Source organism: Fopius arisanus, unplaced genomic scaffold, assembly GCF_000806365.1.
Source record: "Fopius arisanus strain USDA-PBARC FA_bdor unplaced genomic scaffold, ASM80636v1 scaffold00005, whole genome shotgun sequence".
Classification (NCBI taxonomy): domain Eukaryota; kingdom Metazoa; phylum Arthropoda; class Insecta; order Hymenoptera; family Braconidae; genus Fopius; species Fopius arisanus.
The window spans coordinates 833,250-860,275 of record NW_011887744.1 but is presented as its reverse complement, the minus strand read 5'-3'; the positions used below and the strand labels follow the sequence as shown (position 1 = coordinate 860,275).

Below are 27,026 nucleotides of genomic sequence, written 5' to 3'. Positions count from 1 at the left end.
TAAAAAAAGTTCAGTCTGAATGCCTTATTTAATTTCATTTAACAAATTTAATGGCAGTGTCCTGAAAATAACTGTTTAATCGTTCATGAAATTCCAATGTTGATACAGCCGTGCAATGAATGAGATAGTTATAGTTTAACGAGCGAGATCGTTGTTATTTCTTCTCATCAAGGCAATTTTTCTACCTCAGGTGAATGTGAAGGAGCAGGGGCGACTTCTTCGCCAAAACGAGTTCCTGGTATGGCAGGGGAAAGGTAAAAAATGCCTGAGGCAAGTGTTCCTCTTTGAAGATTTGATACTATTCAGCAAGGCGCGACGATTTCCTGACAGGAAGGTAAGTTCGTCCTAGTTCTGAAATCATTTCTCCCATTTCAATCGATTTCCACTCGTTTTTCAGAATCTCGATATTTATATCTACAAGCACAGCATCAAGACCACTGACATAGGATTGACAGCTGTTATGGCAGATTCACCAACTAAATTTGAAATATGGTTTAGAAAACGAAAACCTGGGGATACGTACACTCTTCAGTGTGCCAGTGAGGATATCAAAAAGGCATGGACTGAGGAATTGAGCAATCTGTTGTGGAAGCAGGCGCTTCGTAACAGAGGTATAATCGAACACCCATTGAATTTCTTATTTCTCATTTTTATCTCTAATTGGCGTTTTAATTTGCAGAAGTGCGCCTTGCCGAGATGTCGAGCATGGGAATTGGGAATAAACCGTGTCTCGATATTAGACCGAGCGCTGACCAAATCAGCGATCGCTCCATTAGTGTTGCACAATTATCGAAAAGTAAATATTGACTTTTGTCACTTTAATACAGTAGATAAGGTGTAAAACTAGATGAATTCACTCGGCTTTTCTTTTACTTTTTCATGGAGATCTGCGCCTGGGAGACGGTTTTAATCTTTTTATTTCTTCAGAGTTAAATTATTGTTCAAATTACTCACGTTTTGCATTTCTATTTTTAAAATACGAATGCCCCGTGAGAAAATACTCGATACTACATTTCTTTGATTTTTCTCTCATAAAGCTCCAAGATTTAGAAACTCAATAGCAGTGTCGGTATCAGAGGACTCTGGCCGCTGTAGTAGACGTCCTCATAGTGTAATATCAGTGAGTTCTTCATCAAGCAGTGGAGGAAGTAGTGCAGGTCCTCCAACAGCTCTGCATCTAGGTTTGGATTGCAGCCCAAGGCTTCACCACCGCAGTACCACTTTGAATAGCCAGTGTAGTGTTGGTCCGTAGCAATTTGACAGTCTCTCCCATTTAAAAATCTTCAAAACAATTAATCTCTCTTTTTCAAAGTAGAAAGCGGAATAATCGCTGACATTTCGATAACATCGGACGACGGGGTAGACAGTGGTGATAGAAATCATTGGAAATCGACACTGGAGAGTCCAACATCTTCCCATCCACCCACCACCTCAACACCACTACAATCACCAACGAGTTCTCACGCACCTGTTGTTCCATCCACCTCATCTTCCACAGACGTTAATCTAACTCCTTATGATCAGGAAATGTCCATAAACTTGTAAACTCAAATGTACTCATGAAAAATCAACGGAAAAATTGAAAATATTTCTGTAAACGTAGGAAAACTCATTAAGTAGCTCTGACACTGGCCTGTAAGCGCAAAAGCCAAATACTTCTATTATCCGTTTTATTTTTATTCGAAGTTTATATGATTTATCTGTTTTTTATTACTTTAGGCACTCGTGTCGATGTTTTGGAGTGGCTTGACATTTTTTATTGGATTAAAATGATGTACAATGATTAAGCCAATCCCAAGACAAAAACACATGATGACTTACTTGAATCATTTAAATCGGGTAAATTACTTGAGTTCTATCAATTATCCAAGTGAGTCAGGCAGAGTTGTGGCCTTCAATTGTCAGGGTCATCTGCCAGGGTATTGCCAGTGATACCTCATGGACAGTGGCCTGCAGAGTTCAATTATTTTGTACATTTTTGTTTATACCTTATGATTTTTATTGTTCATTGCAAAAAATGCTTCTAGCACTTGTGTTAGATGATTCCATGATTCTAATCAAGCACAATGAAAAAATTATCAGGTACAATCGGCCGTTCTCCCTCGTCCTAAAGCTATTCAGTTTATGAAAATGAATAGTTATTTTTCTTGGAAAAAATCAACCCTTTGTTGAATTCACTTTTCAATTCTTCAGATGATTTATAGGAGTTGGGGACTTCTGCCATAACAATTGTACCTTTCTTTTTTACATATTTGTAATCACTCAAGTCATACCCCTTTCCCCATCCCCTCAATCTTCAGATATTTATTAATATATATTTTTTTGTAAGAACTCCGTTATTATTATATCGATAATTGTGCGACGGCAAGTAGAAGATGACAAGTGCTGATTGGAGCTGTTTCACTTATCCAGCACTCGTCGCCTTTTATTTTTCTATCAAACGAGATAAACAAATGGTACTTAACAATTTAATAACAATCAATTAAATCTGTATATATTACAATTAAAATGACGATTTATTTCAGTATTGTACTTGCATCTAACACCGATGTATTTTATTATATCAAATATACTGTATTGGGTGCCTTTTTGTAGCGAATAATTTTATTTTATTTTCAAAAAAATCACTGACCTTGAGGAGCGACATAGCCGACGATTAAAAAACACGCGGTCTGTTTAAACTCCCCGTCGTCATCATCAAGTGGAGTCGCAGAAAGAACACACCAAAAAGGATTGACTAAAGTAAAATCTCAGTGCTGGGGGTTTGAATGACACCAGCGGCATCGTAGTACTGCACCCCAAGAGAGGGAGGGTGCAACACGCAATGCTGGGGTGTCCATCAAGTCGACGGGGTGAATTTTATTTTCTGCGGTCTGAATGCTTTTTGTTTTTCATTTGTTTAACCGAAATTTAGCCGACTGTAGAACGAGTGGAAGGGGGAAACCACATTTTGTGGAATTTCAAATGGAAAAAATTTTCAATGTATTGAAGATATACTACTAATTAAATTATGTTTTCATAATGAGCGAATTGCCTAATCGGCAACGCGCTTGACTGGCACGCGGACCCTTGGGTTCGATACCAGCATCAATCTTTTTTTTTTTTTCAAAATAATTCCAATTTTTATTTTTTGTAAATGGCTAATCAATGGAAATGTCGTTTAAAAACTGAATATTTGAAAATCGGAAAGATATCCAGTGAAATTGAAAAATTAGCAATTTTTTAAAATGATATTTTTGCAAAATATATACTCCTAATGATATTAAAATATTGTAATAGCGCGTTATCCTAGTGGTAACGTGCTCGGCTAGCACGCCAACGGCCCGGGTTCGATCCCGCCGTCATTCATTTTTTTTTTTAATAATTCCAATTTTTTCTTTTATAAATGGCAAATCCATTGAAATATTGTTTAAAACTTGAAGAGCTCTTCGATTGTTATGTTCCCCTGATACTTTTTCAAAAATTTCGAATTTTTCACTTTCAGTGATAATTTCAGTGAATAACTCCTTGATTGTCATGTTACCCTGATACTTTGTCAATAAATTCGAATTTTTCACTTTCAGTGAAAATTTCAGTGAATAGCTCCTCGATTGTCATGTTCTCCTGATACTTTTACGAAAATTTCGAATTTTTCACTTTCAGTGAAAATTTCAGTGAAGAGCTCCTCGATTGTCATGTTCTCCTGATACTTTTACAAAAATTTCGAATTTTTCACTTTCAGTGAAAATTTCGGTGAATAGCTCCTCGATGTTCATGTTACCCTGATACTTTTTCAGAAATTTCGAATTTTTCACCTTCAGTAAAAATTTCGGTGAATAGCTCCTCGATGTTCATGTTACCCTGATACTTATTCAGAAATTTCGAATTTTTCACCTTCAGTGAAAATATCGGTGAATAGCTCCTCGATGTTCATGTTACCCTGATACTTTTTCAAAAATTTGGAATTTTTCACCTTCAGTGAAAATATCGGTGAATAGCTCCTCGACGTTCATGTTCCCCTGATACTTTTTCAAAAATTTAAAATTTTTCAATTTCTATACTTATACTATTGTAGAGAGATATTTCGATTGATTATTATTAAAAAAAAAAATGAAGGATGCCGGGATCGAACCCGGGTCATCGGCGTGCCAGTCAAGCGCGTTACCGCTGAGACAACATAATTATTCTAAAAGAATGTTTTCATTAGGAGTATATATATTGAAAAAGTTTCGTTTTCAAAAATGTCAAATTTTTCAATTTCACGGGATATCTCCTGGATTTTCAAATATTCAGTATTTAAACGATATTTCCGTTGATTAGCCATTAAAAAAAAAAAAAAAATTGGAATTATTTAAAAAAAAAAAACGAATGATGCTGGTATCGAACCCAAGGTGTCCGCGTGCCAGTCGAGCGCGTTGCCGATTAGGCAACTCGCTCATTATGAAAATTTAATTTCATTAGTGGTATATCTTCAATATATTAAATAATCTTTTTCATTTGAAATTCCACGAGATGTGGCTTCCCCCTTCCGCTCGTTCTACAGTCGGCTAAATTTCAGTTAAACAATCAAAAAACAAAAAGTATTCATACCGCAGAAAATAAAATTCACCCCGTCGACTCGATGGACACCCGAGCATTGCAATAAAAACTTGGTTAATAAAAAAAAACACCCCACCATTGCGTGTGGCGCCCTCCCTCTTTTGGGGTGCAGTACTACGATGCCTCTGGGGTCACTCAAACCCCCAGAACTGAGCCTCTACTTTACTCAATCCTCTCTGGAGCACACCTTTCAGACATTGCGTCAACTGCATAATCATTATAATTACCCGCCTACGAATAATACGGGATATCCAGCTTCACCAAATTTGCCTCGAATGATCAAATTATTTCACAATAAATATCGTTGCCAATGGTGTACAAGGAGTGCCTTTGAGGGATCTATTTTTTCGTGGGATAAGTTTAGTGACAGATGGATTTTTTGGAGTTTAACTAATATGGTTATATTTAGTGCATGACGTTTGGTTTGTCTGGGTCCACCCCCGCTGCAGCAGCATTAATATCTTACTGAAGTTTTTGAGAAGAAGTCTGCGGAATTTTTTGGTGAAAATATGGAGGATATATTCCAGTGGTGTCGTGAGGGGAATGCTATGCAGGTTCGGGTTTGGCTGGATGACACTGAACATGACATGAATCAAGGGTATGGGAATTTACCTTATTTGGTAAAATCTTGTTTTCCTCCATGAGTTATGATCTCAGCCTTCGCCTTTCAATTATTCCGATTAAATCGATGATTATTTTAAAAATAAATTCAATTTGAAATTAATTTATTCAGGGATGATCATGGGTTCAGTCCTCTTCATTGGTGTGCCAAAGAGGGCCATTCGAAATTGGCTGAACTCCTTGTCAGCAGAGGCGCGAGGATAAATGCAACAAATCGAGGTGATGACACTCCTCTTCATCTAGCCTCTGCCCATGGTAACAGGGAAATAGTGCAATTGGTGAGTCAATGGATTTATTTCTGCATTCAGTGTTTGATAATTTTCTTTGGGACAGCTTCTTCGTAACCGAGCAGATGTCAATGTCACCAATGAACATGGCAATACGGCTCTGCACTACGCCTGCTTCTGGGGGGATCAAGTCGTTGCTGAAGATCTCGTAGCAGCTGGTGCACTCGTATCAATCGCCAATAAAGACGGGGACACACCCCTCGATAAGGCCAGAGGGCCTCTAGCTAAACGTCTTCATGGTAACCACAATCGGCGAATCAATTCAGTGGGGGAATGGAGAAACGAGGAAATTTAATGAGTCAGTCTTAATCAGTGTTTGGGATACACAAGATTTCAGTTATTCTCCTTTTTTATCGAAATTCATCACAATTTTTTTGCGTAAAAAAAGAATTTTCTTTCAAGTCCCATTTGGGCTTATGTTGACTGATATAAACAATTTTTTAATGTGAGAAATTTTACCAGACACGGATTTTTGGTGATAAACTTTTAGAGGATATTAAGAACTCTGCGCTTTTTTTTTAACTTCTACCGAATGGCTTGACAGGAAAGGGGGGATTTTTATGGAGAACTTTTCAACTTCAATTCTCCCAAGAAAAAGATTCTTACAAGCATTCTCCCCCTTTTCAATTAAGAAAATACTCCGACTGGCAAACTGCCCACGCGGTAAATTCAGCAAAACGCAAACATGGACTCGTTCATGTTTGATTCGTCAATTGAATTTTCACCGTAATGAATCCCTCTAGGATTTCCTCCAAATAGAACCTCATCAAGATTAAATTCATCATTCGCAAGCTGAATAAATTCCCTCGAATCCCCTCGTCATCTCATGCATTCATGGAAAAATCTTTCCCAAAGTGATTCATCCGTTTTTCCACTCCACCACTGACCGAATTTCCTGAATTCAGAAACCGTAATAAAAAAAATGACCACCTTTCAGATTTAGCGGTGGAGTTTGGCCAAGATCTGAAGAAGATTCAATTCAAAGACCAAAGTTGGCTGGGATTAAAGACCAGAAGCCGTGAGTTGGCAGGAAGAGCGCAGGATGAAACAAAAAGGAGGAAATCGCTGCGGATTTTTTTCACATATTCTTTCTTTTTGCAGGTGATGCAACTTTATCCAGGCATAAGGGAATAAATATGGCTGAACTGTCGCTGCACACTCACTTGGCAAGTAGCCCAAGCGGTGAAACCTGGCGTGGACGATGGCAGAACAACGATATCGTTGCTAAAATTCTCAATTTGCGGGAATGCACAGCTCGTATATCCCGCGATTTCAACGAAGAATTTCCAAAGCTGAGAATTTTTTCTCATCCCAACGTTCTGCCAGTCCTAGGCTGCGTTAATCAACCACCCCAGCTTGTTACGGTATGCCAGTACATGGCAAGAGGAAGTCTCCATCGTCTTCTGCACGGTGGTACTGGCGTTGTCGTTGATACTGCACGCGCACTGAGGCTGGCACTTGATGTTGCACGCGCCATGGCTTTCCTCCACGGTCTCGAGAGGCAGAATAGATGTAGGTTCCACTTGAACAGCAAGCACGTTATGGTGAGTACTTCCATCTCTAATTAAAATTTTTTTTCTGCTTTCCCAGGGATTATTTACCCACAGGCCTCTTTTCCCTCCTATTTTTATCCTCAGAAATCTCTGATGTGAGCCGCCCTTTCATTCAACTCCGTCCTTCAATTATTTCCAACTCCATTTGCATTGCGAGCCGCGGAGATATTTTAATTGACATTTCTCTGTACATTTTTGCTCCTGAATAGAAAGCTTTGTGATCGTTAAAATTCAAGTTTCCAGTTGTTTTTTTGTAGAGGTACACTGTGTGTCATGATTTTCAACGATCAATTAATTGTCCATTAATTCCTCAAAGCTTTCCACAGAAATTCAATAATTTCTCTTAAGGTTGCAATGGAAATTTGAAGGACTGAGTCAATTACGTTCGCAATTTTTTGTGTGTAGATTGATGAAGACCTCACAGCTCGCGTTAATATGGCAGACTCGAAATTTTCATTCCAAGAAGTGGGACGAATTTACGAACCTGCCTGGATGTCCCCAGAGGCTCTGAGCAAACGTCCCTCTGACATAAATTTGGAGGCAAGCGATATGTGGAGCTTTGCCGTTCTATTGTGGGAACTGGCAACACGCGAGGTCCCATTTGCCGACCTCTCGCCCATGGAGTGTGGAATGAAGGTGATCAATTATTTCTCCCAATTGCTCTTGTTTCATCCCATTCTCAATGAATTTGTCGTAATGAACGTTTACTTTGGTAATGGCAGATTGCCCTGGAGGATCTACGTGTGGAAATACCTCGTGGAATTTCACCTCATCTCGCCAAACTCATTCGCATTTGCATGAACGAGGACCCAGGGAAACGTCCCTCCTTCGCCATGGTCGTACCAATTTTGGATAAAATGAAACGCTGATTATAACCCACTCTATCAAACGCACAATCTCCATGGTCTTCATTAAATCTAACTCGCTAACTAATCTAGATTAAGAAATTACTCGAATCAAGTTGTGGAATAATGTAGGACTGATTTACCACTCTCACTGGTGCTTCTCCCAATTTTTAGTATTTCAGATGAAGAAATAACTCGTGTTATATTTTTTATACAATTTTTCTCGTTAAAACTCGACGGAATACAATGGTCAGCTATTATTGTGCCTTAATATTCTTCACTTTATCGTAATTAGAGCAGTGGGATTATTCAATTGATAACGTCGACAGAGATAAAAAAATTAAAAATCGTGCCTTTATAATTGCCATTTGACAATAATATTTATTTTAAACTCACGGGAAGTGTTATATCGTGTTCTCATCGTTGTTTTATTTAGTAATTGATTTATTTTTTTTAGTATTGGATAGTTAAATGGAAAAATAATTTAACTTGTTTAGTCAATTCTTATGACAAAATTTCGCCTTTGGGATATTCTCTAAATATTCAATCTACAATATTGTTTAAATAATTTTCGAACTCCGATTTTGCGGTAACTCTGGCATGAGAATATATTTAATCCAAAGAATTGATCATTTTACAAAAAAACGTACTTATAATGCAAATGGCACCAAATTAACGATAAAAAATCATAAAATTATGAAATCATGAATCTCATCATGAAATTGTAACTACGACAATTACTGCCAAATCACTGTCCTTATATAAATGTTATCAAACAAAAGGTCGCCTAAAAATAAATTTTCAAAAGCGTCTTATCCCTCGTCTTTCATACTTCATATAGAAACATCCCTTCCCCCATACCCTAGGGGCCGAGCTCATTGTAGTAAACTCCGGTTTCTCGGAAAGCGAAGGACCTAACGGTTTCGTCCATAAAGATTTATGAGACCCTCAAAATCCGCAAGTAAAGTCCAGCACAACATTTCCCAGGGAAATGCCATCTTCGAGCCTCCGGTGAAACCGAAAACTGGCCCACCCTGACAATTTTATTTCATGAAAATAAAATTTGACACCGGTAGACTCGAGTAAATTCACCCACGGAGAAACGATCAAATTTATCCCTGCAGCGAGTATCGCATATCATGAAAGTGTTTCACCATCGAGTTTTACCCCTTGTCGGAGGCCTGCAGGTAAGAAATCGACGACAGGAGGAGAACTTTTGTTCCTCCACGCAGAAACCCAACAAGTACACCATCGGAGAATGAATATTTCTAGTGTTTCCCGTGGTGATGACACCAGCGGTGGCCAAACTCTGGCTCAGAGCATAAATTCCACAGCTGATAGAAATGAGCCCTCATGACTGCCTCATGCTGCAACAGACACTGAATTCCCCACACCCCCACACAATTCCCCTTGAGCCCCCCATAGCCTCAATTAATCAACTATCTAAACGATAACCACTCAATTCCCCACGTCCTTCAACCCTTCCTCACACCTCAAATCCCCTCAACCCATAATTTTTTTATATCCACCTGAAAATTTCGCTTAATGTAGGATTTACTGGATTTACTGGATTCCAAGTTCAGAAAGCCAGAAGTAATTAGCAGGGCCCGTGTTAAAACCCTGCAGTTGGATTTATCGAGCCCCCAATGACGCAAGCGCATACCAAAATCCACCCTGTACGCAATCCTAAGACAACAAGAGTCCATGCATTTTCGATTTCATCAGACTTCACCGGCATTGATTTATCGATCAGCAATTAGTTAAATACCTGATGTTAACACATATAAAATTAGCATGAATGTCACGATGGCATTGAGTTGAGACAATGCGTCTGGATGATTGTCCTCAGGGGGTCTTTACTCATTTCTATCTCTCTCTTACTTCTGTCACGTGCATGTTTCGATGGACGCAGCTGCTTTTTCACTGTGATTTCTTTGAATGCATACAGATATACAACAAAAACAACGGTGGGAACTCTTGTGCGTGTTTGGGATATTGTGGAGAAAGGGATGAAGTGGGGCGGTATGGGTGGGAAAGGGATGGAACGGGAGGGGAAGGGTGGGGAAGGGAGGGGAAGGGAGGGGAAGGGAAGGAAAGGAAGGGAAAGGGTGACAAAGGGAAAGAAAGGGAGAACATGGGAGAGAAAGAGAAAACATTGCAGAAAAATGGTGAACAAGGGAGAGAACGGGAGAGAAAGGGAATGCAGACTTGTGGAGTTTTGGATTTGGAGATGGTAAAGTAGGAGTTGGAGGGGAAGTTTCCCCTCTACTGTACATAATGCTGTATGTACATAGGCTGTGCAGCATTGCCTGCCATCCAGTGTTAGACTGCCAGTGGCAATATGGCTGTAGTCTTGCGCGCAGTTTGGGAATGGACGCACACTCGATAGTTACTCACTTCCATTCACCAATTTTTGTTGATTATCATTTATTACTTGTCAAACGGATACCCATACCCGTCTTATGGGTGAGGGATTGACATCTGTATCTCGTAAACATCAGTTTAATATTGCGAGATAACATGAGTGAAATTGTCGAGCTGGCGCACAGTGTGGAAAATTCAACTGCGTCGAAAGGCAAGTTTTGTACAATTATTTTTCTTTTTATTTTTCTCTACTTGCTGACTCGGCCATGTTCGGAAAATATTCGCATTGTTTACAATTTTGTAACCTAGAAAGTTTCATGCCGCTTTTTGAGGAGGTGAATGTCATTTTTTTTTCGGGGGTGGCGTTTTTTTTTGGAAAATTTGGGAATGTCGCGTGTTTGTGGTGGGATTTTTTTTTCTTCTTTCTTTTTGGGGTGTTGTGGCTGTCGAGGGTGTTTTGTCATGACGAGGACGCCTTACCCCACAAAAATAATCAATATATTCTGTGATGGGGTTTTCAGGGTCGATAGTTTTTGGATGGGAAATATTTAGGGGTGTTTTTTCTTTCGACTTTACTGGGATTTTCGAACGGCCTTCTGATGGGCACTCGGTGGGAAAATGTTGTGCATCGGTTTTCAGGGTTTTCCGGTTTTATCCGGTGACCGTTGGAAAAGCGAGCCGAGGGGCGAGGAAAATTGGGGAAAGCACCTGCCAGGCAGATGTCTTTGGACACTCCAAGATGTCATAAAGATCCTCATAAAGTGTACAAACTGGAGTCTATTGTTTATTTATGGAGAGAGTTTGTGGGCTCGGGATGATGTTTCTGCACTGGAAATTCAGTAGAATGTAACAAGAATAAATGTTTTATCAGGTATGGAGGGCCGACAGTGGATGGAAAAGTTCAAAGCGATGCTCCTGCTCAATCGATTTACTCCTGGCTCTTTGATCTCCTTAATGACATATTACGCAAGGTAATTGGAAACATTGAAGCTTTATTTTTATTGTTGATTGTTCAATATCATTCTGATACCAGTAATTGCCTGATCCTGTGTACTGGTTTTTGATTGCTCATTAAAAGTCTGGCATTTATGCAAGTTTAGAATTTCAAATGAAAATGGATGAGCTATTGTCGCGAGACATCCAGATCGATTAACCTTTAAATTACAATGGCAGTATCGAAATAGTCGGGTACAATGTAAATCACTATTTGCACGTACAACACGACGCAATTTTCCCTGGACATTAAAATGGACACGAAATACCCAATAGTGGGGCCAATGGAAAATCCAAGACTATTCCCAATACTCCGTTATTTGGATGTGGAAGAGTATTTGAGATATTTTTCATTGCAGAAATGTACAACCCAGTGTTAGTGAGTGTCAACCGAAGCCACTCAAGGTGGAAAAATTGAGAGAGTCAATCAGTGAAACTCTGCGCTTCTTTTTGTATTGTTATAGAGCTCAAAGAGAGGTGAGAGCATTCAAACTATTCTCTATTCAATTACTAATTACAATATCAAAGTTCACTGTACACCATCAAGCTGTATCTGAGGATCCATTAATGATGATTGGAATTTAAGACCTTTCAGGAGACAGAGCGAACGGATTATATGGACACGATGTCTGATTTATTGGCAATGTACATAGATATTGAGCTGAAAGCATCAAAAAGGAGTGATGAGGCGCAGTCCAATATTTCAGCTCGATTAACTTCGTACCTTTATATTTGCTTAGGTGAGTTATTCAACTCCATCAGTATTATCCGTTGCTTTTGTTATTATTTATCAGATATTCTTATTCTCTCTGCAGATAATTCACATCAACACCTCATGGATACTCTTCTGAAAGTTCAATTCCTCAGTTCTACGTATCATCAGATTTTAGATCCACTTATAGAGTAAGTTCACCGAACGGTAAATCGCTCCACTCCCGTGGTTTGAGAATACCCAGACATTTTTAGCGAATTTTATTTTTTTTATCTCTCCGAGGGAAACTACATTTTTATCAGTCCAGCGTGGGAAACTAACTTCTTTGATACAACGAAAAGTCAATCGCACTATTCTTCGGAGAGATAAATAAAAGAGTCGGTCTTTATCCTCAGTCCTCGTGGGATTTACGTTGAAATTGATAATTCACATTCTGGGGGACTCTAAAAATCGATGGTAATGCGCAAACCCATTGAATTGAATTCCCGGAGAAAAATTCGCCACATCCGGTCACAAAGAGGAAATAGTCAAAAGAAACTATCCCGTAGAAACGTATTAGCGCATGCGTCTGGTGCATTTTCCCTCTCAATTTCGAAATAATAAATTTCTAGATAACTAGTCATTTGACATTTTTTTTTATAAAAAAAAAAATGAAACGAATAATTCTGCATTAAAAAGACAAGTTGTTCAAATACTTATGATATATTATTTTAATAGATATTTTTTATAATATATTGTAATGATTTTGTATTGTAGGAAAATCCTGCAGATGGTACCGGAGCATCCGATTAATGGTGTCATGTACGTTCGATATTTTCTCGTCTATCGTATCTGGAAGAGAATAAATAAAGGCTCGCCAATGAAGGACGACATAGCTGTGAAGGCGAAAACCTCCCTGCGTTCGTCGCCTCCTGCATTACCAGAGTATCTTGTTGATAGTGTACTACCGAAAGTGCCAAATGATGAGAAAATCACCACTGAAGTTTTATTAATACAGAAATTTGATCTAGAGAAGTCAGCTGAGAATTTTCTCAAATTCGTGAAAGATTCGAGAGAACTACCTCCTGTTCAAAGCCCTCAATCTACCCAGGTATGAATTCACCATATAATTGACACCTTTAGGAACATTTATTGCACTGATAGGCTTACACACATCCACACTAATCAATTATACACACTAATTAGAATAGCAAATTCCACCGCAATTTCAAATTCTAGAATGAAAAGCAACCTGAAGATAAATCGGCTATTAATTCAAAAAAAAAATTATGTTTATCGCGTAGATTACCGGGAAAATTGAGTGAAGTAGTTTTAATTGATTTAACAAATGATGAGACAAGTGGTAGGGTATTGAAGCAGAAGAAAAAATCTGGCAGACGTCTGTCGTGGCTGCAAGAGGTGGCAAAGCGAAAAATGACGAGCAGTAGCGCCAAGGAAGATAGCACCACTGAAGATTCCCAAAAATTGGACTTATCATTGTTTCTCACGACAGATGGAGATCAATCAATAATCATTGAGGACCAGCGAGAGAGAGAGTCAAGTGGAACTGATATCGGCAGTCAGTCTTTGACGGAGAGGACTCAAACCGTTGAAATCGATTCTTGTGATCCAACGAGGGTCCCACAGATCGATGATATTGTAATTCCTTCATTGCAGGACTCTCCAGCAGCAGCTAACGAGGTGGAAAGAGTTACCATGGAGAGTGAAACTATTGAGAGTGGAATTAAAGTACAAATAGAAGTTCAGAGTGAGCTTGAAGAAACGACTGAAATTAACGAATTAAAGTGTGAAGATAATATAACAGAGATATTAAAGAGTGAAATTATTGATGATGCTAATTCAACAAGTACAAATTTAGTTACTGAGTACCAGAGGGACACTGTACTTCATATTAATCAGAGATTGGATGAGAGCCGAAAGAATGTACTTGAGCGTTTGCCGGAGAAAATGATCGATACCGAGTACCAAGAGCAGCATATCGACGGTCTCTCATTACTCGCTAGTGTATCACAAAGAATATCTCACTTGAGTACAGCTACAACGAGCCATCCAATCAATCCAAATCGTGAGATTATCAAAGTTAAGGATTACAAAAGTCTGACTGACTTTGGAAGTACTAACGATATCCTTGAAAGCAATAACATCGACGAAGTAGCATTTCAGGTTGAGGTGTCTTCGTCGGAGGACATCTCAGATAACTGCACAAGTGTAGTGTATCCTACCCAACGTCTCGATAAATTGCCCACTGACGAGGATAACGGCTGTCCAAGTACCTCAGTCGACAGTTCGATACAATCAGAGAGGGAAGAGACAAATGTCATTCTCAACGGTGAGACAGTATTTCTCTACCAGAAATCACCGAACAGCAATTTGTATATAATAAATAAAGCTATTGAGAATCACGAGGATGAGGAGACGACCAATTTGAGTGAGAAGATGTCTCCAATAGAGGGCATTGACGAGGTCAATTATCCCTACGAAATTTACGACAAAATGTACAGAATCTCTCAGCCACCAGTGCCCCAGATATTTGACGATCCCAGACGCGCACAAAAGGTCAAAGTAACTGCTTCAAACGACAGTAATCGAGCAGTTGATCTCCAGAAATCTGGAAAGAAAGCCAGCATTGAAGCTAAATCACCGAGAAGGCACAGAATGAGACAAGAATTCAATGGTTGTCCCTCTGATCTTGTCGACCCACATTCCATTCGTATTCCCACAGCACCCCTCTATCACGCCAACTATCCAACACCTGAATTATTTATCTCGTGCCCCCAAAATTGCAGCTCGGTTACCTGCGCCATTCCTGTCAATCATTCAGCATCACCCATTCATTCTCATCCAAACTCATCAAGATGTACATGTTTAAATTGTCGTTATGACATTGTCACACACTGCACCCAGTGTATTATTCCACCGGGTGACGCCCAGACCACCAGTGGAATCGATGGTGGCTATTACATTGGAATTCAGCCGACGTCTGTTCTGAAAGACTGTAGCCTAGAGGCTAATACCCAAAATGACGTCAAACCATTCGATGACAAGCCCCTGTACAGCATTGAGCTTGGTAATGGCATTGATAACAACCACGGGATATTGAAAAATGTCAACAGCAAGTTACCTTTGAAGAAGCGGTTCAGTATGATGTCTGCGAGTTTTGTGGAGACTCTCCAGACGGACAAATCAATTGGTAATTATTCCAACTTGTCTATTAAATCTATTGCCACTCGCGATAACAGTAGAGACGGTAAATTATCCCCTAGATTGCAGAAAGAAGAAGAGAATGTGATCAATGGCTATCACTTTGATGATCTTGAGCTAAAGCAATCCGAGATTGGCAGTGGTGTACCAATAAAAAGTCGAAAAAGTCCGGAGAGTGGAATATCGAGGCCTTCGAAGAATGTTATGGAGCCTAAAACTCCGACAAAAAATTCAAAAAGACAGACCAGACTGTCCAAGAGAAAAGTACCTAGAGTTAATTACAACTATCCTGATGATGAGATTGACAGAAATCCGTCCGGTGTGTCTAGGCGTAAGCGCAAGAGAACCCGATGATCATTCAAGTCGAGTCAAATTATTCATTCGACTCACAGTCAAATATCTCACCGTTCGACAGGCTGTGGTTAGTATCATTACGTGTACATACTTATTGAAGAAAACACCGATAGATTAGTTCGAATTAGGTAATAGTATATCTCCAGGTTGTTGAGGTGGGCTTTTATTTTTATTTTTTTTGCTGTGTGGAATTGGCGTTCTAGGCGATGATCTAGCCAACCATCAGTGCGAATAAAATCCCATCGCAATAACCTGGATATTTCCGTTTTGATTGTCATGTTTTCGGGTTTGGAGGTGTGCAGTATCGATTTCCAAATGAAAAATCGTGAGAAGCAGTACGGAAAAATTAATTATGTATGACCGATGCGGCATGGAAGATTCATCACTTGAAGATTTCAACAATTTGAAGATTATGATTATTTAACTGGTGGGAAGAAGAGGAAAAATTCATATTTTTTCTTTATCGCTGAAGAATTATCACTGGAGTAGAAAATAATGCGCATCGATTCAACACTGGTGAGTTATTAATGGATGATTGAATAATCAGACTGTCTGGCGAATTTATGAGGATTCCCCTCTGCGATTATCAGCTGGGGGACGTCTGTGAAGATTACGATTATTTAACTGTTCGAGAGGAGAAAACAAACACATGGTTTTTCTTTCTCGCTGATGAATTCTCCCTGGAATGGAGAATAATGTGCATCGATACAACTGGTGAGTTCGTGATGGATGATTGAGTAATCAGACTGTCTGATGAACTGATGAGGATTCCCCTGTGCTTTTAGGTCAGTTGAGAGCGGAAGCGTTATACGAGTCGTTTCAATATAAGATAGCGCCAATATCACAACACTGGTGAGTTACTGATGGATTATTGAGTAATCAGACTGTCTGATGAAGTAATGATAAATCCCATGTGCTTTTTAGGTCAGCTGAGAAAGCGGAGGCATACCGAGCCGTATCAATATAAGAAACAGCGCCAATATCAGAATTTCTGCCATATACCGAAAATTCACCGACCAACATACAACTGAAATAAAAGCTGATTGAGTATTTGCACCAGATACCGACGCATCCATGTACTCACCCGTTGTATTTACTGGTAAATATATAAATGAGAGTGGGTGTGGAGCCTCATAGGGACCTCTGGTGCGAATAGTCATATTTAATTAAAATGAAAAAGCCAAATAATTAATAAACCAAGTAGAACTTGACTATTTTTCGTGGAACGCTAAGTGGGGGATTCATAATCAAAACCGAATTCAAAGGACCCTAGTCAATGAATAACAGATGTGTACCCTGGTTTTACCATTTCGATTGTTAATTTATTTTTTATCTCAATGAATTTGCTTGATGTCTTCCCATGAGTCCAACGGGTGTCGATTATTCCCTCGATCCGTTTTTTAGTCTCATCGACTTTTATTTTTTACGTCAGATCTATTACTTTAGGTTTTTTTTTTTATTAGTAATTATGCAACGAAAGACTGAGAAAGAAAATATTGCCGCTTGTATGTTATTTAAGTAGAATCGTAGAGAAGCGGAGGCTGTCAAATTTAATGGGTGATTACTAGTTTTAGAGAATCTTCATGACTTCCTGGCAGCTGAACTTAATTTGATAACTGATGTCCAAAACTGTGATTAATCATGTTCAGTTTGATGATTTTTTGTATTTGTATACAGAAGCGAAGTGATAAAATGAGGATTTTTCTTATTTATTCTTATTTATCTAGAAAGAAAAATCGAATAACAATCAACCGATTTTTTTACTAATCCATGATTAATGCAAAAATTCAACTTATCTCTTCGCTACTGAATTGTCTGTGCCATTCTTCATAGTTACCCACATTTGCCAAATAAAATCATTGAAAATATACGATAATTACCCGCATTGTAAACAGCCTAACAGTCACTCGTTGTATTGCAGATAATTTTCACCTAGTTTAATGATAGTTTGTCATAGTTCTCGGTTTCTTCCAACCAATGTATCCATTACCTCCAATTCAATTGAATGTTAATACTTATTACGTTATTACAATTTATTATTTAATTAACAAATCTGATAGTCATAAGAACAAGAAGTATTAGAAAGAAACCTCAGAGTGTGTACGAGTGTCGTAGAGCAATTGTGAGAGATGAATGTTTTATCGGAGGTGTGTCAAGACCGTTGTTTCTTTCCTTTCGTGGAAAACAGAATAAATGACATATTTAAAGACAAAAAATTTAATCCGAGTAGTGCCTTTAATTATTCGAAATGAATTTCCTGCATCAATTTCTCAAGCTCGAGATTAAAACAAAGCGACTGGTGAATAAAAAAAAAATAATGGGACAGTGGGTGTGTGGGTGTGTGACGAGCACTTTGGAAAATTGTTTTGCACCCCTTGGTTGTGGAGAACACGACGTTGAACGTACGTAATTCCAACGAGTGTGCAAGTTGTTGAGGGTAAGAAAGGCCTTTTTTTTTCTTTTAAGGATAAATGTGAAGAAAGATGAAGTCCAGAGCGGAAGCGCTTGCGCGTTTTGTCGGGGGTGCGTCGGGAAAAGCTCTGGATTGGAGTAGAAAGGTGGGGGATTGCATAGTAGTAACTATTATGTGGGTCCAACCGAGGCTCAGTTTCGCAACGTATGTCAATGAGTTCGGGGGACAATTGGAAGTGAAAATAAACCAGGATGTAGTTGTTTAGCATCTGCTGTAGAATTTTGTCAACAGTGTCCGAGCGTCTCGGGGTAGTTGTGGTTTTTTTTTTAAATAATCATTACATAAATCATCAAAGTGGCACAATTATCGGAGATATTTGGCCCAGGATGACACAGAATTTCAATATTATCTGGCTTGTCATCTTGCTCAGCCCAAATTTGAGGATCTGCCATGCCGGGAAAGGTGAGTCGAGGTGAATGCACGGAGAATCGATCCCCCAAACCCTCGATTTTCCCCAGATTTTCTGTTAAGAAATCTAAATCCTTTGGGACAGATGTTTCTCTTGTTTTTTTTTTTTACATTTCATTCTGCAATTGACATTTGTTCAGTCCGCTTTGGCTTCGACGGCTGTTTATCGGGGGATGAATTATCCAGGGACATGTACCAGCAGCTGATCGAATTACCCCCAAAACTCCTCAACGTTCTCCGCGTTTTCCCAATTTCCCCAGTTTTTGGTTCACTTCTGACGCATTGAGATAAATAAACTGGAATAAATAATTTTTTGGCAAGTGATTCCACCAGAAAAATGATTTTCATCAAATAATAAGTACCACAGGAAAACATATGGAAAAAATATCTGCAAAACATTAATTTTTGTTGTTTTTTAGAATGGAATCTATTTTTTAATATCAAATTAGATTGTTAGATTGAATTCTGAATTTTCTTTTTCACTTTGTATTATAAATTTAATCGCCTCGATTCACACTGCCACGTGTCTTTTTTATATTCAAAAGCTTTTGCATTTATTAGCTTTCCGGAAAAGCGCGAGGAAAATAAAGCCGAAAAAAGTAGTGACTCTTGGAGTTGAGGCATCTTGCTGCGAGTTTACGTAGACATCGCCGTCGGCTCTATGTAGTCACGAGGTGGGAGGGTAACAAAATTGGATTCAAACTTTATCCCGTCCCCATTATCACTGGCTTCAGGTTTTTTTTTTCTCTTTACCATCGACCCTCTAATCCACACCGACAAAAGTAACAAATGCGATTAAGCAATATGCTTTCAGATGTGGACAAGGAACCTCCCCGTGAGTGCAAACTCGAGGGTCTTCATCCCCTCCTCATTATGACTTACAAAAATGTAACCATATCCGTAAGTAAAAAGGTAAAAGCACTGGGTAATATTCATTTCGTACGTTAATAAGGAGAAAATTCAATTTCACGGACGGTTTGCGCGGAGATAAATTCTTTAGAAAAATTTTCAAGTGCTCAAATTTTTATTTCTATTTTATTACAAGGGAGGGGAATGCCAGGGAATTTTTGGATTGATCCGAGCGAAATTCTCTTTTCTTCAATCAATTTTTAAATTTAATTTTGTTTGTAAAATTTCCCTCCCTTTCCGGTGTTAGTCTTACATTTTTATGAAATTCCTCATGGAATTTCTTTAGTCAATGAAAATTCAAGGAAATTCAAAATTGTTGAGCAGTAGAATTGAAAAAATAATAATTTCCCTGGCACTCCACTCAGAATTCAAATTTCAGATTGATTAATTGCAGTGCAATTAATACATTAATTTCCAGCGGATCGTGGATAACATTCGAAATGAAAATTTCTATAATTTTAATTAACCAGTACTCAGTCATTATCAGTCAAGTAAATACACTCCAGCCAATTTCCTGGAACCTTCCCTAAAACCCTCATTAAAATTTGATAAGCAGAATTAATTTTTGCGCGTAGACCGTAACTATCTGGAAGTTGGAAAAATTGCTGGAGTAGCTTAAGCTATTTACCAAAGAATTTAGCAAACTAAAATAATCATGCCCGTCGATCTTTCGTTAGACATAAGACACACTGACTGATGCCTCTTCATGCATATGTATCGTTTGAAGAGGGACCAATATCGATTTTGAAATAATGCAAATGGCTGGAATATATGTGTACCAAGGGGATGTAGGGGGATGAAGGGAGATGAAGAGGGATGAAGGGAATGAAGAAAATTGGAGATATTCTGGACAATATCCAGTGCTGGGGAGTACGACGAGAGGAGTAATGGAGGCAGAAACATGCTGATGGGTTACATGGGGATTTTACAGGCGGACAAGATCACAATTCCACATGGAGAACGAGTTACAGTGAGATGTCGAGAGCTGGGGCGATACAAACTCGTTGGTGATCCACTCCTGGTGTGCAGAAATGGGGGGTGGAATGGAAAATCTCCATCCTGCATCCCTACAACATCCATTTCAAATTACTCGGGTGAGCTAAATTTTATCAATATTTTGTCGTCGCGTGCCACACGCGGATTGTCACATTAGCGCCAAAAATTTCACCGCATTCTGTTATTTAAACCGAGTGCAGTGCACATCATCTGCAGTTGTCGTTTTGAGAGTGCATGAGAGGTACATGCAAACGATATTTAAAACACAGTCCAACTTCTCCGTCATAACTCATTATTTTTACGATTCAAGTAATCAAGAGTCATTTCCATATGGCTGCTCATTGGGATATCATCTGGAAAAAACAATTGACCCAAATTGCGATAAAAAATGGTAAAATTAAACAGTTCTGGGCATTTGTTTAATTCTGATGTAATGGACATGACGGACATGGTCACTGAATTTTTTTTTTCTCGGGAGGAATGGAATGAGGGGAACGTGGGGGTGAATGAGATTAAAACCAGTTGTATCTCGCATCTATAACTCTTGGCATTTTTATCATTCATGTAATGAAGATTAATAGGTATTCCATGGGATTTTCATACAAGAGGGTGTGAAAATTGTGGGGTGGAAAAAAATCCAAATAAAACGGGAGAGAGCTGGTGGGATGAGAGGGTAGAAGTAGCGGGTTTTCTCGCCCTCAGGGAGGGATTGCGGATCTCCGCGGATTTACTTTCTCACCACGTAGAATTTTCCCATCCCCTCCGTAAACCATTCATCTCCTTCATTCTACTGCATCCGGTTTACACATCGATACACGCACAATTTATTTTAATGAAGAAATCCCCTCTGTCCTATTGTCATTTCAATGAGCAGAACCGATTTTTTTTTTTCTTTAATACTCCCAGCCAGTGGCCAGAAACAACACTCTGGGGAAAAAAAAATGTAGGAACAATCGAGAAATGGAAAAGCTGTGACACATGGGATGAAAAAAAAGTGGTGGAGGGTGGGGGTGTGGGAGGCAAGTGAAAAGAATTGCGAAATAGCTTGTGGGAAGGTTGAAACAGCTGCTACCACTGGTGGTTGGCTATGAAATTGCGTGCGTGAGACGGAACCAAGAGCTTCACTTTGTGAGAAAAATGCATCCGTGGAGAAAGGGCCAAATGGGGTGAATTCAACCCTCGTGGAAATTCATAGACAGATTCCGTCGAATAATTCCGTCGAATTTCAAAAAATTGTGGATATTCCTCTTTCCTTTCTCAAAATAAAAAACCTACGGTTTTATTCAGACATTTATCACTTACATAAATAATTTACAAATACAACAATAAAAGAGATAATAATTTTGTAATAATCATTTCTTGCATTTTTTCCTTGTTATAGGAATAGAATATATATTTTTTTTTTATTTACGTGAATTTAATTCGCATCTCAAGAGAGATTGTTAATATTTGCAGAAATTTGAGATTAAATAACAAATTTTGAAGGGATAGAATTGAATCTGGGATTTAGTACTTGAGGTGGTGGACAGAAAATAAAATGGGGGATGTTTGAATTTATTCTCTCTAGATAATGTTCCACCGACGATTCTGTTCGGCCTACCCAGAGGATCAGCGGCTATCGAGCCCTCGGGTGCCCTCGCTGTCTTCCCAGGAAGTATTTTACATCTAGAGTGTTTATTTGCCCGACGCATGGGCAATCCAGAATGGACATGGAACTCAACATTTCGTCAATACCTCACAGGTATGTCATTCAGTTGCATGCAAATGATCGAGTAAAACCGTTGGAAAATAGGACTAAAAAATCGGTGAGTTAGTTTCTGGTTGGAACTATTTGCATTTGTAACTCCTCGTAATCGAGGAACCTCGGAATATTTGCAGTGAAAGAAACGGGAAATGATAGAATGAAAATGTAAATAAACCCCATGACTTGGCTCTGCAATTTAGCGAGTTTTCGATGCTATAATGTACACAGCTGAGTTCCAATTGTTGAGTTTCAATAGGTTTGCAGGTACGAGGACCCTCACCACTATTTCTCGACCCCTTCGCACTTTTCCTTCAATCCTCTTCTCCGTTATCCAGCAACTAGTGAAAAGAGGAAATAGAATCATGGAAAATCCACGTTATGTCTCTCCATAAAAAATTTACTCGCCAGTGGAACGTTCCTCTTTAAAAATATGGGTCAAACCTTTTTTCCAATCTATCCATCCATCATTTTGTTTCACGCATTTCACACATAATAACTGATTAACTAATTCATTACAGTTGTAGTTCACTAATTATTATATCCATAAATAGATGAAAACCTCAAATTAACATTAAAAATATCGCAATATCAATGATAATTGTTGAATTATTCATTACGTCTCATTACATATTCATTATCAATTCATAATGTAATGAGATAATTAAGATAAAATGGACAATGAGATGGAAAATGAAATGTTTGGTCGTGGAGATAAGGGGTGAGGTGGACGTTGAATTAATGAAAGATTGACGTGTCTAAACTCTGGACAATCCCAAAAGCGGGTTAATCCACCACGATGGAATTCCAGGGTGCATGCGCACGTAGACCATTCTATCATCAACATCATCATCCTCATTACGTTGACGATCATAAGCCGATGCTCCACGAATTTGACGTTTCGCCCTGAGGGCCGAATTAATGCTTTTTCCAATATTTGGCTTGTAGGCTGGGCCATCGCACCATCCGAGAAAGATTGGAAGTACAGGCTGTCGATATATTACGTTAAAAATCAGGACTCGGGGGTATATACCTGCTCCACACCCAAGGGCCTGAGTAATTCCATCAGAATCCACGTCGTAGGTGAGTCCACCATGTTGATATGATTGATAGCTGGAGGGGTTCCTCTGACGGAATCCTCATGCCTCGTTACGAGAAAATGACATTTTCCTCTGATCTTCTGGTAAAAATTGTGGGAATCTGTTTAGCTACCAGCATAAGTTCAGTAAATAATTAATAAATAATTGATATAAGTAGGTAATTATTGTGCTGAGGTAATTAGAAGGACTTGTGATTTTTCTGCGCTGATTGTGATGTAATAACTTCTTGGGGGAGAAATGAGGGGCTTGGTGGGATAATTCAGAGAATTGAATGATTTTCTCCTTCAGATACCCACTGTCCCACTCTGATACCAACACCAGCCCCACTGTCCAGCAAGATTCAGGGTGCTAGGATGGGCCAGAGGGCTGAGTTTGAGTGTCCAAATGGGTACAAACTGGTTGGCTCGAAAGTACTCAATTGCCAGTACAACGGTGAGTCGAATTGAATTCTTTCCTCCATCTTTTTAATTCCCATTCCACTCGCAATGCTCTTCTCCTGGAAGAGTCCGAGTATTTTTTTTTTTTCTTCTCACCCCAGTGGAAAATTTTTCGTGTCTGCCGGTAATTGCGAATCAGACTCGTTAGCCGCACGAATTACTGCACGAAACGAGTCGTGATAATTGAATGAAAGCCACGGGGGTGGTAAATAGAGAAGGGATGGGAGTGAGTGAACCTCTGGAAAATTGGTTTGCGCATTGCAGGAAGATGGTCTAGTGAGGTGCCACGCTGTGAGCTCATACTGTGTCCAGAGATTGTCCTGCCTAATGCAAAACTTCAGATGTTGGAGCACAATAACAGCGTCAGTGGTAATGCTGTGTTCACCTGTCTGTGGGGTAACTTGCTGCTCGGATCCCAGACTATATCCTGCGGTGAGGATGGCACGTGGAATGCTACTGTACCAGTATGCTCGCGTAAGACTAATCGCCTGTGGTTCACTCAAAAATATCATCTCTCTGCGCTTTGCTTTGACGGCTCAATTATTTTTGAATTTTATTTTATTCTCTGCAGAGATAAAGTGCCCTCTTCCCCCTGTACCCAAAAATGGAATTATTCTGGAAACGGAGAGAAGTCCGCCAGTGGCACAAAAACGATTTACCAAAGCCAATAAAGCCAGGAAGGTTGGATCATTGTTGAGATTTGCCTGTCTGCCTGGCCATCAATTAATCGGGGAGGGATCAATTATTTGTACCGAGAATGGCACTTGGTCTCATGAACCTCCACTATGTGAGTCGTTTTTTTAACATTCATGGACATTGTGCAATTTTTTATTTCATCTTCGCTGATTTTTAACCAAATGATTGAATCAGGTGAAGTCAGGTGTCCATACCCGGGCGATCCACCCCACGGAAAAATTGCTCCACTGAAATTCTGGTACAAACCCGGCGATACGATTCAAGTGACGTGTTCCCTGGGTTACGTAACACCACTGGAGCCGGAGAGAAAACCAACATGCAGAGAGAACGGAATCTGGAGTGGACCACCACCGCCCTGCACCTCCTACAGAGACGTTTGAATGCCCCACGTTCATCGCAACACCGAAGAGTTCAATCAAGATCAATTTAAATAACCAACGAATCAGTGATTAAAAAAAAAAAGCCAATTGGATTTTTTTTTTCACCGATCCTCATTCGATTTTTATCGAGTCAAATCGACTGCGCCGTTCCGGCAGAATTATTAGTAAAGAGAAACCATGTTTTCCACAAAAGAAGAAAATAAAAAAAAAAGTGCGCAACTCGAGGGCTCCACTCGTCCAGCCTTTCACCTTTCTATTTTTCTTTCAGCATCTTCTTTATCTTACCCTCGAGTGATCCTCATCGTCTATCCTCACTAACTCCGTGGCCTTGTATTTGCACAGAGATTAATTAAAGCTCCTTGCCATCTCCCGCCCCCCTTTTTCCCCCTTGTCACCCACCCACCCACATTTTATTCTCATTTCAACTTGAGGTTCCCACCCCTCGTGGCATTTCAAAACCCCTCAACCCTGGGTCCATCAAATGCACAGAGATCCTCGTAAATACCACTGGGAATTACTTTACAAACCAAACAAAAATGAGGTATGTACTTATTATTGGACTCTTCAAGACCAAAGAAACATTTTCTCTTCAAGTATTCCTGGAAAAACTACGAGGACTCAATTGTTGTCCATCCCTTTACACTTCACACTTTCGCATTCTAAATCCTCTCCCTTTAAATCGAACTACGCCAATTACATTTAATTACATCCAAATCAAAACATCGTCCGAAAAATCCATAACATCGGGCAATTGTACATATTCTTCAAATTTATAACAAATATATACCAAAACATTAACAATCTCTATATTTTTTTCAATTAAACCACTTTAAGGTATTTTTTATGGATAAATAATGACTGAATCCTTAAATTTAATGCACTGCGGTAAATGTGAGATATTCTCATTTGATTTTCATTTGGAATGAAATTTATTTTTCGTTCTACTTTAGTTTTTTCGGGGTGATATAAAGTGGAAAGAATAGACCGGTCTGGAAGGCATAAGACACCCTCCGCAATGAGACTTTAGTAGGGAATAGACAAATCGCTGGATCAAGGGCTGACTATTTCCTCTTTCTTTTGTTCGTCCTGGGGAAGTCGATAACAGTGGAACTATTCATTCCAGGAAGAAAGCCTCTCGTACACCTCCAGATAATCCAACTCTCTGTACGACGTACGTACTGGTGCACCATTTCCCTCAGCCTCTTTTCACCAATCGTCCTTTATCCATACTCTGATCCCCAGAAGATACCTTATCACCTCCATTTTTCCCTAGGACAATAACAGGATAAAACTAATCGCACCATCAGTCTGACTTAAATAAACAATTTCCCTTACCCCCTGATATATATTTTCCATTTGATTTCACTGCTCATTGTACAGGTAAATAAATCCTTCATCGCCGCTCCAGTATCAAAAATCCCTTGACTCAACTTTTCTCGTTACACCCTTTTATCAAATACAATCGAGAACTTTTACCCTCGCAAATAAATTTTAAAATGCCCCTCAAACTTTTAACTAAATCCAAGGTTGTTCCTCTCTTATTACCATTTTCTTTTTGTTTTCAACCCTTTACGCTCGATTATGTACGTCTTGGAGGGAAGATGAGCAAGATGAATAGATAAAGTTGTTTGCAATTTCTCCAATTTTTTTTCTTTCACTTTTTTTCCGTCTCCTGTTTTCTCTCTTTGACGTTGTCCTGACGTGAGGCCGCAGGCAATCGAAAATCGCTAAACCGTGGAAAGTTTTAATGGCCCCTGAGGATGGTGGAGAAGAATGGCAAGGACAAAAACCAATAGTGGAAAAACTGGCTCTGGGCAATCGGTTTTCTTTTTTATCTTGCATTTTTTTTTTTCGTTTTTATTTTTATTTTTAGGGGGAATTGTAACTTTTGGAAGAGTGAAAGTGGATGGAGAAAATTGCGGGGGTGAGGGCATGTATGAGGGGACTAAAGCCAAGACCATATCTTTTCCAATTCACCCCACAGTGAAATTCGGCAACGTATTGCCCTCGAGGGAGATTCTCCAAAGCCGTTACCAGAACTAGGGGCTTGATTACATCCTCATCCCGATTCCTCACCCTCAGCGACTCCTCAGGAATCCCCTCTAGATATTTTTCAGGTATTCCACACGATATATATAAAACATTTATATGTACACACAATATACACAATATTGGTCAATTCTCCCAATTTTCGGGGGAGCGATTAAAATGCCTTTTTAAAAAAAATTGGTGAAAGGTTCGCTGTTACTAATTTTTTTATGAGAAATTAACACATTTTACAGCAATTGGGGAAATAGAGATAGATAGATCTAATGTGGATTACGATTTCATATATTTTATATGTATTTAGAGTAGATATCTTTGGTAATGGTTTTCTC

The 27,026-nt window shown here is 39.1% G+C and overlaps 5 protein-coding genes across 14 annotated transcripts in view; 4 read left to right on the top strand and 1 right to left on the bottom strand.

Moving 5' to 3' along the window:
• The window catches only part of LOC105273337 (puratrophin-1), a 36,383-nt gene extending 33,793 nt beyond the window's left edge, over positions 1 to 2,590 (top strand). For all 3 annotated transcript variants that reach the window (XM_011315726.1, XM_011315727.1, XM_011315728.1), the window contains 5 exons: positions 191 to 334; positions 398 to 611; positions 680 to 796; positions 1,038 to 1,244; positions 1,316 to 2,590. In XM_011315726.1, the coding sequence (XP_011314028.1) occupies positions 191 to 334; positions 398 to 611; positions 680 to 796; positions 1,038 to 1,244; positions 1,316 to 1,545 (912 nt within the window). In that variant the 3' untranslated portion in view covers positions 1,546 to 2,590. The remainder of the gene's footprint in view (positions 1 to 190; positions 335 to 397; positions 612 to 679; positions 797 to 1,037; positions 1,245 to 1,315) is intronic.
• A 2,168-nt stretch (positions 2,591 to 4,758) lies between these two features.
• On the top strand, positions 4,759 to 8,699 carry Ilk (integrin linked kinase). Its single transcript, XM_011315725.1, has 7 exons — positions 4,759 to 5,176; positions 5,312 to 5,477; positions 5,533 to 5,725; positions 6,424 to 6,504; positions 6,588 to 7,030; positions 7,445 to 7,675; positions 7,762 to 8,699. Exons 1-7 carry the CDS (start codon positions 5,088 to 5,090, stop codon positions 7,906 to 7,908), a joined length of 1,350 nt encoding a protein of 449 aa, XP_011314027.1. The 5' UTR covers positions 4,759 to 5,087; the 3' UTR covers positions 7,909 to 8,699.
• A 1,518-nt stretch (positions 8,700 to 10,217) lies between these two features.
• LOC105273335 (uncharacterized) lies at positions 10,218 to 17,710 on the top strand. 6 transcript variants are annotated; one of them, XM_011315721.1, is made up of 10 exons: positions 10,218 to 10,459; positions 11,120 to 11,219; positions 11,601 to 11,718; positions 11,828 to 11,981; positions 12,057 to 12,144; positions 12,710 to 13,043; positions 13,172 to 15,575; positions 15,811 to 16,222; positions 16,294 to 16,360; positions 16,433 to 17,710. In XM_011315721.1, the coding sequence occupies exons 1-7, from the start codon at positions 10,405 to 10,407 to the stop codon at positions 15,506 to 15,508; spliced, it is 3,186 nt and encodes a 1,061-aa protein (XP_011314023.1). In that variant the 5' UTR covers positions 10,218 to 10,404; the 3' UTR covers positions 15,509 to 15,575; positions 15,811 to 16,222; positions 16,294 to 16,360; positions 16,433 to 17,710. The 6 variants fall into 6 exon arrangements, with proteins under 6 accessions (XP_011314023.1, XP_011314022.1, XP_011314024.1 ...); XM_011315720.1 differs by having other exon boundaries at positions 13,172 to 16,024; positions 16,099 to 16,222; XM_011315722.1 differs by having other exon boundaries at positions 11,837 to 11,981; positions 13,172 to 16,222.
• A 391-nt stretch (positions 17,711 to 18,101) lies between these two features.
• hig (hikaru genki) lies at positions 18,102 to 24,672 on the top strand. Of its 3 annotated transcripts, none has more exons than XM_011315714.1 (9): positions 18,102 to 18,383; positions 19,204 to 19,301; positions 20,230 to 20,392; positions 21,862 to 22,035; positions 22,984 to 23,118; positions 23,424 to 23,567; positions 23,837 to 24,046; positions 24,144 to 24,359; positions 24,443 to 24,672. In XM_011315714.1, exons 1-9 carry the CDS (start codon positions 18,308 to 18,310, stop codon positions 24,646 to 24,648), a joined length of 1,422 nt encoding a protein of 473 aa, XP_011314016.1. In that variant the 5' UTR covers positions 18,102 to 18,307; the 3' UTR covers positions 24,649 to 24,672. The 3 variants fall into 3 exon arrangements, with proteins under 3 accessions (XP_011314016.1, XP_011314018.1, XP_011314017.1); XM_011315716.1 differs by having other exon boundaries at positions 18,102 to 18,393; XM_011315715.1 differs by having other exon boundaries at positions 18,103 to 18,383; positions 19,204 to 19,289.
• Positions 24,673 to 24,759: 87 nt separating this feature from the next.
• The window catches only part of LOC105273540 (39S ribosomal protein L38, mitochondrial-like), a gene marked incomplete at its 5' end in the record, with an annotated part of 15,762 nt that continues 13,495 nt past the window's right edge, over positions 24,760 to 27,026 (bottom strand). Inside the window, one exon of the mRNA XM_011316035.1 lies at positions 24,760 to 25,917. The remainder of the gene's footprint in view (positions 25,918 to 27,026) is intronic.

Excerpts from the sequence above, each read along its gene's own strand:
- LOC105273335 (XM_011315721.1), top strand. The coding sequence starts at position 10,405 with ATGAGTGAAATTGTCGAGCTGGCGCACAGTGTGGAAAATTCAACTGCG. Across the intron at positions 10,460-11,119 it reads AAATTCAACTGCGTCGAAAG|GTATGGAGGGCCGACAGTGG; the intron begins GCAAGTTTTGTA and ends ATGTTTTATCAG. Across the intron at positions 11,719-11,827 it reads GTTATAGAGCTCAAAGAGAG|ACCTTTCAGGAGACAGAGCG; the intron begins GTGAGAGCATTC and ends TTGGAATTTAAG.
- hig (XM_011315714.1), top strand. The coding sequence starts at position 18,308 with ATGACACAGAATTTCAATATTATCTGGCTTGTCATCTTGCTCAGCCCA. Across the intron at positions 22,036-22,983 it reads ATTTCGTCAATACCTCACAG|GCTGGGCCATCGCACCATCC; the intron begins GTATGTCATTCA and ends TTTGGCTTGTAG. Across the intron at positions 23,119-23,423 it reads CATCAGAATCCACGTCGTAG|ATACCCACTGTCCCACTCTG; the intron begins GTGAGTCCACCA and ends TTTCTCCTTCAG.
- Ilk (XM_011315725.1), top strand. The coding sequence starts at position 5,088 with ATGGAGGATATATTCCAGTGGTGTCGTGAGGGGAATGCTATGCAGGTT. Across the intron at positions 6,505-6,587 it reads GGGATTAAAGACCAGAAGCC|GTGATGCAACTTTATCCAGG; the intron begins GTGAGTTGGCAG and ends TTCTTTTTGCAG. Across the intron at positions 7,676-7,761 it reads CCATGGAGTGTGGAATGAAG|ATTGCCCTGGAGGATCTACG; the intron begins GTGATCAATTAT and ends TGGTAATGGCAG.